Raw genomic sequence first — 16,961 nt, 5'->3', positions numbered from 1 at the left:
TCTAATTTAGTTACTCTTTAACTACTTACTCAGTAGTGAGAAGCGTCTGTATAGTGCAAAGGCCCCCCTGATCCTTTAACAGCCCATGATTCCAGATCTGTGCATGACCAGTAGAATGAAGCACTTGTGCATGGAGGAAAAAAGCCATGCATGTGCGACTTCATTCTACAGGGCATGCACGGAACCTGCATGCGCATACCCAGTCCAGATGTGATTGTGCTTGGTCAGCAAATGAAGAGTGACCCTGCTTTGGAAAAGTGAACTCAGCAAACATCCATTAAGCCACTGGACCATCCAAAGGCTTTCAGCTACTGAGGTAAGTATCTACTTACCTTACTCTCCCTCCTCCCCATTATAAGTTTGCTTTAGGCTGGTTTCACAGTGGGACGTTAAAGTCCCACGTTACAGCAGCCAGTAAAGCAGCCTAACTTACAGCACTGTAAAATTAATTGTGCTGTTCACAGTGCCCACGTTGCGTTACATAGTAACGCAGCACGTTTAAACAAAGTGCTGCATGCTGTACGTTATACTGGGCTAAGCCAGGTTAGACTGTTTGCACATGCTCAGTAATGTTGGAGGAGGAGGTCTCCCCTCCTCCGTGGCCAGCCACATGGCTAATTAATATTCACTGCACTGCAGAGACTGGTGGTAGGACTGTAGTGTTGTCCGGATCATGAACGAATCGTTCATTTGATCCGGATCTTATTTGTGAGTCGAATCATCACAATGAAAGATTCGGTTCACAGTGGATGTGTGTCTGGAAGAAACAGGAACATACAGAATGTACAGTGCAGGGAAAGTCCTGTCCTGCTAGTCATTTCACCCAGTCTACTTCCCTAGTAAAATGATTCGGTTCAAAGATCCGGATCTTTTCAATGATCCGAATCCCTAAAAAGATCCGGACTTCCTATCACTAACCTGGAGCGGCTGCTTTTGAGAGCTGCATAACGCAGCTTAATCTGACGTCCAACTTCAACACCACCATATGTTGCGTTAGGGGCACGTTATGTGACCATAACATCCCCTAAAACGCAATGTCTTGGTGTGTAAGTAACCTAAAAGGAATCTTTAAATGAAAAAAATTGCCCAGTTACTTACCTGGGGTTTCTTCCAGCCCCCTGAAGTCTTCCTGGTTTCTCACCTTCTTCCCGTGCTGCTCGATAACCCTGTGCCGCGCACCTCCTACAGCACGTTCCCATAGTCCAGTGATGGCTAACCTTGGCACTCCAGCTGTGACAAAACTACAAATCCCATCATGCCTCTGCCTCCCCGAGTTATGCTTAGAACTGTCAGAGTATTGCAATGCCTCACGGGACTTGTAGTTCCACTACAGCTGGAGTGCCAAGGTTAGCCATCACTGGCATAGTCTGTGCTTGTGCAGTAAATTGTGGGGCAAGTGCTTCTCTGTCCTTGCTGAGTTCAGCATATGGTATAAATGTCAAAATTCAGAAAGCTGGAGTTGTTTGAAATCTCCCTTGGAGACAGTAGGCCTACAAAGTGGCACGTTATGTCAAAGGACGGTCCTTGAGTTAAAATCACTGCCGATCAGCATGAGGAAAGAGGTAGAGAATCAAGAATCTAAGAATCTTTGCAAATATCCTTAGGAAATAATTACTTGCCCTAAAATCCTTTAATTGAAGGTGTTTGTTCTTTAGTGTATGATGTACCATATGTACTTGTCTATAAGTCAAGAAACTTTGGACTGACTCGTCTAAAATTGTAGGGGTCACCTTGTACTCGAGTTGGTCCTAAATTTCTCTCTCTCTCTCTCACCCCTATTTTCCTCAGCACCAAAGTGCCAGATACTTCTATTCCATTCCTCCCCTCCCCCCCCCCCCCCCATGCAAGTAAAATGCAGAGTGCTGCAGCAGTGAAAGCCATCGCTCAGCATTCACCACGGGTGCAACATCCTCTCTTCTCCCTCACTCATGCCAGTCTCCATACTTTAGTGTAGCTTTGGCTATCGATGTCACATGACTTCAGGAGCTAGAGCTACACTAATGCTTGCAGGCCTGGGCAAGTGAAGGAGAATAGGACGCTGCGCCCGGCGGTGGATGTTAGTAACGGCTTTCACTGCAGCGCTACCTCTGCAAGATTACACAGGGGGGGGAAATAGAGGATCCGCCCCCTTTGGGCAGCAATGGGGGTGGGGGGAGAGTAACTTGCCAGTCTCTGCCAGCCACACTGCCAATCTAGCTAACCAGCCAGTGCTGCTCTTGTGCGGTGAGGTATCCAAATGCTGCATGTCCTGGAATGCACTTTTGGTCTGCAGCATACGTTACACCGCTGCAACTAACAGTCCTTGTCTACGGGATCTAGAGCCATCGTAATATTTGCTGGAGTAGCATTTATGTTGCAGTAGGCCCCCATTACTTCCGGAGATAGATATCGGTGACTTTTCTACCATGCTAGCTACTGCAGCTCTGTGTGCTACTTCTGTTTAAGTCTGTTGCACAAGTTTGTGGCAGTTTTGCTTTAAAGTGGAGACTCAGGGGCATAACAATATTCAAAGCATTCCTACTGGCTGCTATGGAGCTCTAAAGCAGGAGTGGGGGGGGGGGGGGGGGGGGCTGGCACATATAGTGCTTTATAACCTTTATATTTTCCTCCACCCTAATTTTACATGTCTGTAACCATGTTGTGCATGCACTGTTCATTGTGGGTAAGTGTGACCTGTCAGTTATAGCAAAGAAGTGCCAAACTGATAAGGGGCATGGGAACAGAGGGTTAATGGCTGTGTGTGGGGCCTGGGGCAGTACTGGCAGGCCTTGTGATTGATGGCTACAATACTTTATGTAGTGCAGTTATTAATCCATCCTGGTCCCCAAGTGCAGCCATTATCTTTGCTGGAAAGATTTATACTTGAGTAACTAAAAAAATCCAACTTATGAGAGTCAAATACTGGGGTCAACTTATATTATGGGTTTTTGTTTGTTTGGTGTTTTTGCTGTGTTTGTCTAAGCTGTTTGCTGTCCTTGTTCTCTTTATTCAATAGTTTATAGGTTTTGGCAATACTCTTTACTTACCAGTGTTATTAATTATATATTTTATACAATTGTTGTATGTCCACTTCCTTGTATTTAGTATGTTTCCTTCCTTGATAATCCACGTATTAATTGTGAGGGTGTGTATGAGCACAAAAAAAAATGAAATGAAATAGATGTTAGTCACGCTGAACTGTTTTTCTTTTTCCACAAGATGGAGCTCTTTCACTCATGTGGCTCCTCTTAAAGTGGACCCAAACTAAAAATACAAGATTTCAGAAATAAAATCTATTTTCTAAATTATAATAATAAATAGCAGTCTTTTTTCAGCTGCATGATGGCCTCAATTCACTAAGATCATGCTAGAGATAATAAAGCAAGAGAAAACTTACCTCCACACGTGAGAGAGTTATCTTACCTCTTCATTCCTTAAGTTACCTCTCCTGTAGTTAATTTACCTCCTCTGTAGTTAATTTACCTCCTCTGTAGTTATTTTCACACGCAGTTAATTAACAGCCTGTCTTTAACTCTGGAGTTATTTTAAGGATTGGAGAGTTAATTTAAAGACAGAAGAGTTAACTTTAGGCTTGCCTGAGGTAAAATTTTTACTGAATACTACATGCCTTATCACCATGGTAACAACTCTAGAAGAGTTATTAAAGACAGGAGATAAGCTTAGTGAATTGAGGCCTATGTCCCCTAATGCATAGTTTAACTGCCTGTACATTGTTGTCCATGATGTCTCGCTTTCATTTTTACTAGATAACAGTCCCAAAAATGTAGCCTATGGTAAAACCTGCATCAGAATGTAAATGCTTTTATAATTTAGAGGTGAATTAAAATCAGGCCACTAAATACATTTCATGACCAATAGGTAAAGTGATAACTACACAAGACAAATAACATTTATATCGCGCTTTTCTCCTGGCGGACTCAAAGCGCCAGAGCTGCAGCCACTAGGGCGCGCTCTGTAGGCAGTAGCAGTGTTAGGGAAACTGGCCCAAGGTCTCCTACTGAATAGGTGCTGGCTTACTGAACAGGCAGAACCGAACCTGGTCTCCTGTGTCAGAGGCCAGAGCCTCTTGCTTTTTCTTGCGATTTCCCTATACCTTCCATTATAGGCAAATCGCACAGAAAATGGTACAGGCAGCGCTTTGGGGAGCGGATCGAAATTGAACCGCTCCTATGTGAATACTCTCATGGGGAATTATAGCGCAAGCACTTTTAGGGCGATTTCTGAAATCGCCAGTGCTTAAAAAACCCACGAAAATGCCCGAGGTGTGACCCTAATTGTCACCCTGGGGAAGACATGCTTTCTATGTTGCAGCTGACATGGTGACATATAAAAGAGCCTCATAGTTCCCTGGGGGGTCTATTTACTGATCAGGTGACCATCAGGCAGATCCCTGACATCACCACTCTGTTCTAGTTACAGCTTTAGAAATGAAAGGGAGTATTTTAAAATACAGATATGCTGAAGTGGTTTTGAATGGTTACTTTAAAGATTATAGAATCTTGACTGGGAAACGGAGATCTCTTTTTAAATGAAGATATTTTATTCTCTCAACACCTATCACAGAAGCTTCTGGGATGGAGCATAAGCACTGAATTGCAACACACGTTAATTGCATAAAGAACCTTTAAAGGACAACTTTACCAAGAGGTATGTGGAGGCTGCCATATTTATTTCCTTTTAAGTAATGCCAGTTGCCTGGCTATCCTGCTGATCCCTTGCCTATAATACTTTTAACCATAGACCCTGAACAAGCATGCAGCAGATGAGATGTTTCTGACAATGTCAGATCTGATGAGATTAGCTGCATGCTTGTTTCTGGTGTGACTCAGACACTACTGCAGCCAAATAGCTCAGCAGGACTGCCAGGCAACTGGTATTGATTAAAAGGAAATATATATGGCAGCCTCCATAACCCTCTCAGTTCAACTGTCCTTTAAGTGCCAGCAGACACCACCATTTACCACATGGATCTCAGGAAAAATTATGTACATATATATGTATGTGTTTATATCTCATACAAACTTACCTGGGTTTCAGCCCTGTGGGTAGGAATGATTGTATATGCACATGGCCCAAACCATGCTGGAAAACACTGATCATTTAGTGCACACCTGAACTGAGAGGGATATGGAGGCTGACATGGATTTCCTTTTAAATCCTGCAGATTACCTAGCCGTCCTGCTGAGTCTTAGCCATAGACCCTGAACAAGCATGCAGATCAGAGGCTTCTGACTGGACTAGCTGCATGCTTGTTACAGGTGTGGGATTCATACAATAGTGCAGCCAAAGAGATCAGCCAGGTAATTGGTATTGTTTAAAAGAAAATAAATATGGCAGCCTCTATATATCCCCGTCAGTTCAGGTGTAGTTTAAAGTTTTGCTTTTGCTCCTGGGAAAAAAAGACAGCAGTCTGACAACAATTCCAACACTAAATTAGTCCAGTTCCTCTACAGAGATGATTAGGTTTTTAGTTTAAATGGTCACCTATTCACAAACTCCGTCAGGATGGATTTATGGATCCTTTGTACATAGAGGTGAAAGGAAACAGATTCTTTTTGACATTTTGCTATGTCAGCTAACTGTTGGCTGCAGAGCAAAACGGGCCAAAAGATGCTGTGAACTGTCTTAAGGGGGGGGGGGGGGGGGGGGGAAGGAACAGTGAAAACTATTTATTTGCAGTCTGTTGTGCGTAAAAGTTTAATGTCACTTTCTGCTTCTGGTATTTTGTTTATCTATATATGGTACAGGTAACATAATGACATTAATTTTAATCCAAAAGTGAATATGAAAAGTGAACTACAAGCTACTCTTTAGGTGGTACATGGTTCCCTCTCGTCTGGCTAAATTCAATAATGATATTTCCTCAAATTGCTTCAGGGGGTGTAGTTCTCCTGGCACCCATGACCATGTCTGGTGGAAATGTACTAAAGTTCGTCAACTCTGGCTAAGAGTGTGTACTTGGGCCTCTTCCTTAGTTAATCAACCAATACCTAAGAACCTTTTCCACACTTTACTAGGCTTCCCCTATCCTAATCTCACTAAATCGCAAAAACAAATTAGTTAATTATATATTTACCGCTACTAAGCTGACGATTGCAGCTGCATGGAATTCCGGAATTCTTTCCTTTGATCTAGTAAAAAACAGATTGAGTCGCATCCCTTTTTTTTTTTTTTTGTTTTTTTTTTTTTTGAAAAATTGTGCGCTAGGCTAGAGGACAATATGGCTAAATTTTAATAAAATATGGTCTCCTTTTAAAGAGTACCTTTTGAGCGCTGACTGTAGCACGAGGGTTGGTAATCTTTAACCCTTCCATGTAATTCAAGCCCCTACTGCTTCAGCTGCTTTTTGACACTGTTGGCTCTCCTCATCCCATACTTTAACTCTTCCTCTGTACTTCCTCCCTTTCTTTCTTTCCTTTGCTCTCGCTTTCTGTCCAATTCCTCCTATAAAAATTCCTTGCTTTGGAAGCACCTTTTAATTATAAAAACCCTACCTCCATATGCACGGGGCGGTTTATACCCGCAGCCCACTCCTGCCTCCGCTGGGAGACAGGTTATATTAGCTATTTACTACACTCTAACGCAGTGGTTTCCAACCTTTTCCGGCCCGGGGAACACTTTCTGACCAAATTTTTCTCCGGGGAACGGCGGGGGAGGTTTGCACGACCTAATGGACAGTGCCATGCACAGCAGGCTATGGGGGGGGGGGGGGGGGCTGGGGTCTGGCTGCATAGCTAGCATAGTTGCCCCAGTGTAGGAGGGAGTTTAGTTGCCTCAGTATAGCTAGTATAGTGCCCCCAGTATAGCCAGTACAGTGCCCCCAGTATAGCCAGAATAGTGCCCCGGTATATCCAGAATAGTGCCCCGGTATATCCAGAATAGTGCCCCAGTATATCCAGAATAGTGCCCCAGTATATCCAGAATAGTGCCCCAGTATAGCCAGAATAGTGCCCCAGTATAGCCAGAATAGTGCCCCAGTATAGCCAGAATAGTGCCCCAGTATAGCCAGAATAGTGCCCCAGTATAGCCAGAATAGTGTCCCAGTATAGCCAGAATAGTGTCCCAGTATAGCCAGAATAGTGTCCCAGTATAGCCAGAATAGTGTCCCAGTATAGCCAGAATAGTGTCCCAGTATAGCCAGAATAGTGTCCCAGTATAGCCAGAATAGTGCCCCCAGTATAGCCAGTATAGTGCCCCCAGTATAGCCAGTATAGTGCCCCCAGTATAGCCAGTATAGTGCCCCCAGTATAGCCAGTATAGTGCCCCCAGTATAGCCAGTATAGTGCCCCCAGTATAGCCAGTATAGTGCCCCCAGTATAGCCAGTATAGTGCCCCCAGTATAGCCAGTATAGTGCCCCCAGTATAGCCAGTATAGTGCCCCAGTATAGCCAGTATAGTGCCCCAGTATAGCTAGTATAGTGCCCCAGTATAGTGCCCCAGTATAGCCAGTATAGTGCCCCCAGTATAGCCAGTATAGTGCCCCAGTATAGCCAGAATAGTGCCCCAGTATAGCCAGAATAGTGCCCCAGTACAGCCAGAATAGTGCCCCAGTATAGCCAGAATAGTGTCCCAGTATAGCCAGAATAGTGTCCCAGTATAGCCAGAATAGTGTCCCAGTATAGCCAGAATAGTGTCCCAGTATAGCCAGAATAGTGTCCCAGTATAGCCAGAATAGTGTCCCAGTATAGCCAGTATAGTGCCCCCAGTATAGCCAGTATAGTGCCCCCAGTATAGCCAGTATAGTGCCCCCAGTATAGCCAGTATAGTGCCCCCAGTATAGCCAGTATAGTGCCCCCAGTATAGCCAGTATAGTGCCCCCAGTATAGCCAGAATAGTGCCCCAGTATAGCCAGAATAGTGCCCCAGTACAGCCAGAATAGTGCCCCAGTATAGCCAGAATAGTGCCCCAGTATAGCCAGAATAGTGTCCCAGTATAGCCAGAATAGTGTCCCAGTATAGCCAGAATAGTGTCCCAGTATAGCCAGAATAGTGTCCCAGTATAGCCAGAATAGTGTCCCAGTATAGCCAGAATAGTGTCCCAGTATAGCCAGAATAGTGCCCCCAGTATAGCCAGTATAGTGCCCCCAGTATAGCCAGTATAGTGCCCCCAGTATAGCCAGTATAGTGCCCCCAGTATAGCCAGTATAGTGCCCCAGTATAGCCAGTATAGTGCCCCAGTATAGCTAGTATAGTGCCCCAGTATAGTGCCCCAGTATAGCCAGTATAGTGCCCCCAGTATAGCCAGAATAGTGCCCCAGTATAGCCAGAATAGTGCCCCAGTACAGCCAGAATAGTGCCCCAGTATAGCTAGTATAGTGCCCCAGTATAGCGCCCCAGTATAGTGCCCCAGTATAGCTAGTATAGTGCCCCAGTATAGCCAGTATGGGTAGGTGGTGCCCCCCGCCGCTGTTATTACCTTAACAGCTGCCGCTCTCCGCTCTCCAGCGCATGTTTTTATTCAAGGCAAGCAGCGTATCTCCCGGCTGCTCTGTGTGAAGCGACAGGAATCAGGGCAGCGGCTTCCTGTAGCGGCAATATGTATCGCCGTTACTATGGTAACCGAGCCCTGATTCCTGCGCATCACAGAGCAGCTGGGAGATACGCTGCTTGCCTTGAATAAACACATGCGCTGGAGAGGGGAGAGCAGCCGCTGCTAAGGTAATAGCAGTGGTGGCCGCGGGGACGTGCGGGAGGGGGGGAAGAGGACGGCACACCAGGCAACATGCCGCGGCACACTGGTTGAAAAACGCTGCTCTAACGAAATAGGCTCTTACCCAGCCAAAATTCTGGTCTAGTAAATGGGTGAGAGGTATTTTGTTTATCTTATATCTACAACAGCTACCTCCCTTATGAAGCAACACTGGTTATGTTATGTGTTATTTCTGATTACCTGTACTACTAAGTGTACCTGAATATAATATTTCTGTATTACGGATGATCTTTGGATTTATTATCTTCTTTACAATTGTTTACTATTGTCTAGTTACGTATATGACAATAATTTTTTTGCTGTCCTTTGTTGATGTTACTCAATGTTTATACAGTTTCTGTATGCTTCTTGTTCTACAAAACCCAATATAAACGATTGAAATAAAAAAATGAATATGAGCAAGAAGTGCCCTCTAGTGACTAGATTTAGTACTGCTGCTTTTATCTCTGCATAGAATACAGTGGTCTCTGTATTCATATTTATTTGCTTCACTACACACTCTTAGGGCTGGCTCACACGGACGCTTGGCGGCATTTACCAGCAAGCGTTCAGGACTCTTCGGCTAAACGCTCCCATTCAAGTGAATGGGAGCGTTTAGCATCGCGCGGCTACTGGCGATTACCGTTGATTGTACAATTGCTGCGTTCCGATCTCGATTTTCTGCGTCATTCCAGCCGGCCCTAGAAGCCGCACGCGGCATCCAGGGTCGCCTAGCCGCGGCGGCTTCATGTCCCTGGGGACAAAAACCGCTGGGGGCCAAAAAAACGCTGATCGCCATACCGCCGCCCCTCCTGAACAGGACGTCACGGCATCCAGCCACCCGACACCGCCAAGTGTCCGTGTGAACCAGCCCTAAATTATGTACAGTACTTTTCACCTTTTTTTTAGAAATTAGATAAATTCTTCTGCCGAGTTCAGAGGAGCAAATCATTTTTACAGATCTCATTTTTAATTATTTGACTTCTTTTTCTTATTTTTAATCGTCGTATTTACAGTACTGTATTATTTTTCCTGGAGTTCTTGGAAGCAAGCGTCAGCCCTCCAGTCACAGCTCAGTTTCTCCTCAACCACAAGGCTACACAGATTTCTAGATCACTTCCTGAGTGTGGCACACTGACAAGCATCTTACCTGAACTGTGTGGTATTGGGCCTGGCACACTCCCAGTGACTGGCAGAACTGGAGGCATAAAAAGCTTCTCTGTCCATTGCTACTTTTTCCGGGTTTATATATTAAAAAGATAGAGCACCAAAAGCTACAAAAAAAAGTGTTTCAGAGAAACTGGGGTGTTCTGCTATGCATCAGTCCAATATGTCTGTTTCCAATTTTACCCGCTATCCAAGCATCCTCTATAATAATCTCCCTGTGTCGATGCGTCCAGCTGTCTCTGTGTCCCTGTTATTTTCTACTGCGCATGTGGGCAGTACGGACAGCTGGACGGGACCAGGGAGCGAGGCGGGCGGGTGAGGGTGCATGCGCACTGGCAGCGGCGGTAGAAAAAAGGTTTTAAATGGGCTTGGGTCTACTAGTTTACTATATGTATGATAAGTCCATCTGTTTCATTAATGCATATTTCAAGAAAAAAGGCTTCCTCCATAGGAAGGCCCTCTGGTCCATTGTTGTCGTCCTTTTTGTGTCCAGGTCCCACATACCCTGGCACAATGGTGAAGTCTGTAGTGAGTTTTCCTTATAGCTATATCAGTTCACCCCGCTCCTTCCCATTTATGTTATTGGGTAGCAACTCTAGCTGTCAAAGCTATCCCATACTATAAGAGTACTGCATACCAAAAGGGGTGGGTCTGTAAACTATCTTGGAAGAAGGATCTGCTGGCTCTTCACTGCAGTGACGGCAGTACCAGGGGCTGGAGGGAGCTTTCCTGGGGAGGGAGGTATTTGTTACCTTTCTCCCTAAAGCTGTGTTCTTTTCAGTGTGACTAGAGTCTGTATTTCTACTTGAAAGAAACCTGTAGTGTGAGAGGAGAGAAAAATAAAATAAAAACTGCAGTAACCTGGCTTCCATGCAAATCATTTGGCTTCAGCTGTGTCTGAGTTATGGACTCAGAACATTTATGTAGCAAGCAAGGCAGTCTGATCAATGCATTATTAGAGGGAGAGGATCGAAATAACAGCCTGGCAAGTAACACATGTTTTCCATAGGGAATACACATGGCAGTCTCTCTCAGGTCTTCTGACAATAAATTATTATCCTTTATTATCAGGGTGTCAGTTTATTACACAGTGCGGCACACTGACTGGGGGTTCAGATTATATACATACAGTATCCGGTATAAACCATGACCGGCCATCAATAATTCATCCTCTTTTGATAGCGCTTACTAGGGCTGATCAAAGAGATGCAAATTGAAAATGGACCAATCCATTTAAACCTGGGTGGGACTTGATTGGTCCATTTCAAGCTGCATATATTTGCATAAAAATGTAAGTAAATTTGCAATAACTCAGAGGTATTTCCATCTCTTTGATCACCCCTAGCTCTGAGCTGTTGCACTTGTGACTTTCTTTGTAATGTTTTGCACAGCTTTATTAAGCTCATATTTATGACAATAGTTTGGTATATTTTTGCCTTTTCTAGTTTTCTGACATCAAGTGTTTCAGTTATTATGTAGATCCCAGTATTGTTGCTGTCTGACTTTTATTGTTCTCCTCTTTTCATAGAGCCGGATTATCCTTCTAAGCAATGAAATAGATGAAGGGATAAAAAAGTGGAATAACCAGCAAGAGGAGCTCAGACAGAAAGAAGTTTTAAGACAGAAGAGCCTTCTAAAATCCAAGGCATTATTTCCTAAAAAGCCCAAATCCAAATAAATATAAAAGGCAGCCATAGTCTCATCTGTTTTGGTCCATCCCTGTAGGTACAAAATAAAATTATTTAATAGATAAAAAAATGAATTTTAGTATGCAACCAGTTATGATGTTTCTTTTTGAATCAAACTTTAGTTTGACATTTGTTACAATGAAAATGCAACACAGAGTATTCTATATCTCTTTATATCCAAAAGAAGTGTACAGTCCTGCATGAAAGCAAGACACAAGATCTACTATAGACAGCAGGCACATCTAGTTACTGTCCCTTTAAGCAGCTGTGTACAGTTACCATACTCACAAAATCTACAGCTGTAGGGGGTTAGCAGCTGCAATGAGATCTGCGAATATACTTGCATGGTATACATGGAGTAGAGGAATTTAATAAAGGAATTTTTTTTTCCATTAAAGTTAAGTTAGGCCTGCCTTTAAAGCCATTTAAAGTAGCAATTTGTCAAGCAGAAATTGTACATGGTAAAGTTGGTCTTACTAGATAAATGTCCTCCTTTATTTTATAAAATGTTTTAATGCAGAGGTTGCAGCAGCAGAAGCACATCCTTGGGAGGAAATCATAGTGTCAGAGCAGTTTCCAGAAGGCTTGCAGTGGTTTTGTAAATTCATTTCATGGCTTTTGATATTACATGTCAGGGCTCTCCTGAACACTTCCTGGTTCACATACCAGGTGCTGTGAGAAACTCAAGAGCTTTCCTTGGTGTCCCAATGCTAGTTAAGGGTAAGGACCCTGGTGTTTTTGAAAGAAGGACCTTCACTTAGCATCTAAAGTCAGCCCTTTTTGACAGAATGAGTAGAAGAAAAATCAGGAGAAAAAATTATCAGTACTGGGAAAATCAATGGCCCTAACCCCTTATACAGTGATAGGTAAACTTGGCTCTCCAGCTGTTAAGGAACTACAAGTCCCACAATGCATTTGCCTTTATGAATCATGACTGTGGCTGTCAGTCTCCTGCAATGCATTGTGGGACTTGTAGTTCCTTAACAGTTGAAGAGCCAAGTTTGCCTATCACTGCCTTTATAGAACACGCCAAGCACATTCTCACATGATACTAAAATGCATGGACATCTGCAAAACCTGTATAACACTACAAATTCCACCCTTCGCAATTTAGCTCAATGCATGTTTTTTGTTTTTTTTTGGCAAGTGCAACTTGAGAGTTTAAAATGTGACATTTAAAAGCTTGAAATCATCCATGTAAACTAAGCCTAACTCTTTAGGCTCTCTGCTTTCGGACGATAGATGGGTTGGGGAGGGGTCATTACTGTACCATTAGTTCTTAATTCAGGAATATGCTACACCATATTTCTAACAGATGTAATATAAACATTACATTTAAAGAGAATCTGTATGAAAAAAAAACGCCCCTCAGGGGTACTCGCCTCGGGAGGATGAAGCCTCTGGATCCTATCGAGACTTCCTCCGTCCCACGGTGGTCTTGCTATGCTGCTCCGAATGGCAGCCATGTAAATATTTCCCTGCTCCAGCGCAGGCGCAGTAGCGGCTCTCGGCGTGGAAATAGGCAGAAATAGCTGATTCCAGTCGGGTCCGCTCTACTGTGCAGGCGCAAGTCTCCTGACAAGTTGTCGGCTGTGCCTTCCGAGGGGCAGAGAGAGACCACTGTGGGATGAGAGAAGACGCTATGGTATCCACCCCCCAGGGGCACTTTTTTCAGTACAGAGTCTTCAGCGTATCATCTCTGGAGAATCTATTAAAACAATGTCATTTTCAATCTAAATATAATTAAACATGCCTGTTTGTTGGTGGTTAAGGTTCAGGCTTTCCACATTTGGCATGGATAATGGAGAGCTCTGAGGCCTCTTGCACACTACACGCGATTCTGATTTTTTTTATCTGTTCTGATTTTGGATTCCGATTAAAAAACATACTGCATGCTGCTAAGATTTTTAATCGGAATTCAAAATCGGACGTATAAAAAAAATCAGAATCGCATGTAGTGTGCAAGAGGCATTAGTGTGATAAAAAAAAAATGTGGATGCCATTATTGATTATGGCAGGAAGGGAAGGTACTTTTAGCCAATCACCTTTATCGTACCACCACCCTATAAAATACAACTAGGACAGCAACATGTCATATATTTGATCACACACAATGGGCTCACTGAAGAAGCAGCAAAAAAGAAAAAGGCACATCATGTAGAGACAGTACGCAGATTCAGCATTCATTGATAAAGAATAAAAAACAAAACACCGAATTCCACACATCGTGGAAGCATTGGAGCTCCTGCTAGAGTACAACTGTTTCATGTTTGATGGGCGGTTCTACCGCCATGCTAGGTGCACGTCAATGTGGGTGTCCTGCGCTCCGGCGTATGCATGCCTCCATTTGGTACTTTGGGAGCGTCAGGACATGTACCCTATGGACCTCTTCCAGGAGCACGTGCGGCTGTGGCTCAGAGACTTTGAAAAAGTTTGTTGATTGCTTGGGTATTAATATGAGGAATTTGTCATTCACGTATGTTTGGCATGAGAGTGAGATTTCCTTTCTAGATCTCATGATTAGAAAGGAGGGTTTGTCTTTGGCAACCAAAACTTATAGGAAGCCAACAGCAGGTAACACACTGCTTCACTTTGGGAGTCCTCATCTTATGTGCCAGAAACGTGCAATACCGAGAGGTAAATTCCACCGGTTGCGCAGAAATTGGTATAATCTCCAATAATTATTGCAAAAACATTGGCATGTAATGATGATGGATGAAAAAATAAAGAGATTAGTGGGGGAAAGACCTTATATGACGGCTAGAAAAGCTAAGAATCTAAAATCTATGTTGGTGAGATCAGAATTTACAAGTAAAAAATCTGACATGGTTAGAAAGCCTAAGACTAAAGGCATGTTTAGTTGTGGAAACTGTAAAGTATGTAAAGGGAGTGCTGTGATTAGCCGAAGTGACGAGCGGTGGTCCCGCCTCTGGGATCAGAGCTTCCAATCAACGGACAGACCAGCAGCGTGTGGATTTAAATCAGCGTGGAGGAAAGAAGGACGATCTAGCTGCCGCTGCAACGCTACTGCTATGGATGCTGCCTGGACTGTATTTGATCCCCATCGCCGGCGGCTGCAATCGGGCTCCATGGATTTTAATGCCAAATAACCCCCAGCAGCTAGCAGGCACATAAGGTGGACGGACATGACAGGTGGTGGGGAGAGAGACACTCATTGCCCGGGTGGACATAAGATAGCAGAGGTGAGACCAGATGCTTCTATAGCAGGCTTCAGCAGCGCTTTCACTGGTCAGCCAGTCACCTGCCAATGCTTGCCCCCTGCCCAGCGCCTCAGCCAATTTTTAGGGAGCTGAGGGTGATTGATGAGGCCAGCAGCAAGTTTTACCTGTGTGCGATGTCCCCAATTACTGCGCGCTTATCGATTGGGCTCAATTCTGGTAGCGTTTATTAAATAATTACCTCATGGAATTGGGTTTACCTCATGAGGGAAATCAACTTTTGAATTCTGGTAGTTTAACGACTTGCCGACCGCGCACTCATAACGCGCGTCGGCAAAGTGGTAGCTCCAGGATCAGCGACGCACATCTGCGTCGCCGGCTGCAGGCTAATTAATCAGGAAACAGCCGCTCGCACGGCTGCAGGCTAATTAATCAGGAAACAGCCGCTCGTGCGAGCGGCTGTTTCCTGTCAATTCATGGCGGGGGGCTCCGTGAATAGCCTGCGGGCCGCCGATCGCGGCTCGCAGGCTAAATGTAAACACAAGCGGAATAATCCGCTTTGTTTACATTTGTACAACGCTGCTAACAGTAGCAGCGTTGTACCAGATCAGCGATCCCCGGCCAATCAGCCTCCGATCTGCGGGACAGGGAGGGAGTTCTGCAGTGGAGGGGGCTTTGAGGTGCCCCCCCCCCCCCTGCCAGCCACACGCAGGCAGGAGCGATCAGACCCCCCCAACACATCCCCCTAGTGGGGAAAAAAGGGGGCGATCTGGTCGCTCTGCCTGGTATTTGATCTGTGCTGGGGGCTGTAGAGCCCACCCAGCACAGATCAGCGCTAGTCCTTAAGGGGGGGGGGGGGGGTAAAGGCTGAGTCCTGAAGTGGTTAAGTAAAGTTTTACCTCATATAATTTCATGAGGTAATTCATGTGGTAATTTTCTACTAAAAATGTGTGGTATTTAGTAGTGAAATACCTCGCACTTGAATTCTGAAGTGAAATAAGGTGCGCGTTTGCATGTCTTTTACCTCACATAATTAGACCTACCTCTACCACATGATAAATGCAGTGTTGTGATAGAATTGTGATATCGGTCACATAACATGGAGCCTTTTCAGCTTGTTCTTTGTTCCGACCTCCCCCTCCCGACCCCCAGCCTCTAAAAGTGCTCCGAAAAAAAACACAAAGTAAGTAGCGGTGTTATTCACAGAGATTAAGTCCGACCCGATACATTTTAGATAAAATAATCAAGTAGTTACATGCCTCATGATAATTCATCAAGTAGTCAAATGGTAGCAAATTTTTTGACAAAATGCAATCAATTTGGCGGCAGATATCCCCACAAAATGCAATTAGATTGAGGGCAGATACCCCCACAAAATAAAGTCAGATTGGCAGCAGATATCCCCACAAAATGCAATTCGATTGGTGGCAGATATCCCCACAAATGCAATTTGATTGGCGGCAGATATCCCCACTAAAGCAATTAGATTGGCGGCAGATTTCCCAACAAAATACAATCAGATTGGCGTCAGATATCCCCAGAAAATGCAAGCAGATTGGTGGCAGATATCCCCACAAAATGCAATTCGATTAGCGGCAGATATCCCCACAAAAGCAATTAGACTGGCGGCAGATTTCCCAACAAAATACAATCAGATTGGCATCAGATATCCCCAGAAAATGCAATCAGATTGGTGGCAGATATCCCCACAAAATGCAATTCGATTGGCGGCAGATATCCCCACAAAGGCAATTAGACTGGCGGCAGATTTCCCCACAAATGCAACGAGATTGGCAGCAGATATCCCCACAAATGCGATGAGATTGGCAGTAGATTTCCCCACAAATCCGATGAGATTTGCAGCGGCTTTCGCCACAAATGCGACGAGATTGGCAGCGGATTTCCCCGCAAATGCGATGAGATTGGAAGATTTCCCCACAAATGCGACGAGATTGGCAGCAGATATCCCCACAAATACAATCTTATTGGCAGCAGATTTCCCCACAAATGCGACGAGATTGGCAGCCGATTTCCCCACAAATGCGACATGATTGGCAGCAGATTTTCCCACTAATGGGATGAGGTTGGCAGCAGATTTCCCCACAAATGCAACGAGATTGGCAACAGATTTCCCCACAAATGCGACAAAATTGGCAGCAGATTTTCCCACTAATGGGATGAGATTGGAAGCAGATTTCCCCACAAATGCGACGAGATTGGCGGCAGATATCCCCAGTTA

General features: G+C 44.5%; 1 protein-coding gene across 3 annotated transcripts in view; it reads left to right on the top strand.

Moving 5' to 3' along the window:
• MRPL52 (mitochondrial ribosomal protein L52) overlaps nt 1-11,630 on the top strand; it is a 31,663-nt gene extending 20,033 nt beyond the window's left edge. For 2 of the 3 annotated variants that reach the window (XM_068271552.1, XM_068271551.1), the window contains exon 5: nt 11,384-11,630. In XM_068271552.1, coding sequence (XP_068127653.1) covers nt 11,384-11,533 — 150 coding nt within the window. In that variant the 3' untranslated portion in view covers nt 11,534-11,630. Of the gene's footprint in view, nt 1-4,563; nt 4,648-11,383 lie in introns of all 3 variants that reach the window. The other variant, XM_068271553.1, reaches the window with a different exon arrangement.
• The last annotated feature ends 5,331 nt before the right edge of the window (nt 11,631-16,961 follow it).

Source organism: Hyperolius riggenbachi, chromosome 1, assembly GCF_040937935.1.
Source record: "Hyperolius riggenbachi isolate aHypRig1 chromosome 1, aHypRig1.pri, whole genome shotgun sequence".
NCBI lineage: Eukaryota > Metazoa > Chordata > Amphibia > Anura > Hyperoliidae > Hyperolius > Hyperolius riggenbachi.
This window is presented reverse-complemented; position numbering and strand designations above follow the sequence as displayed.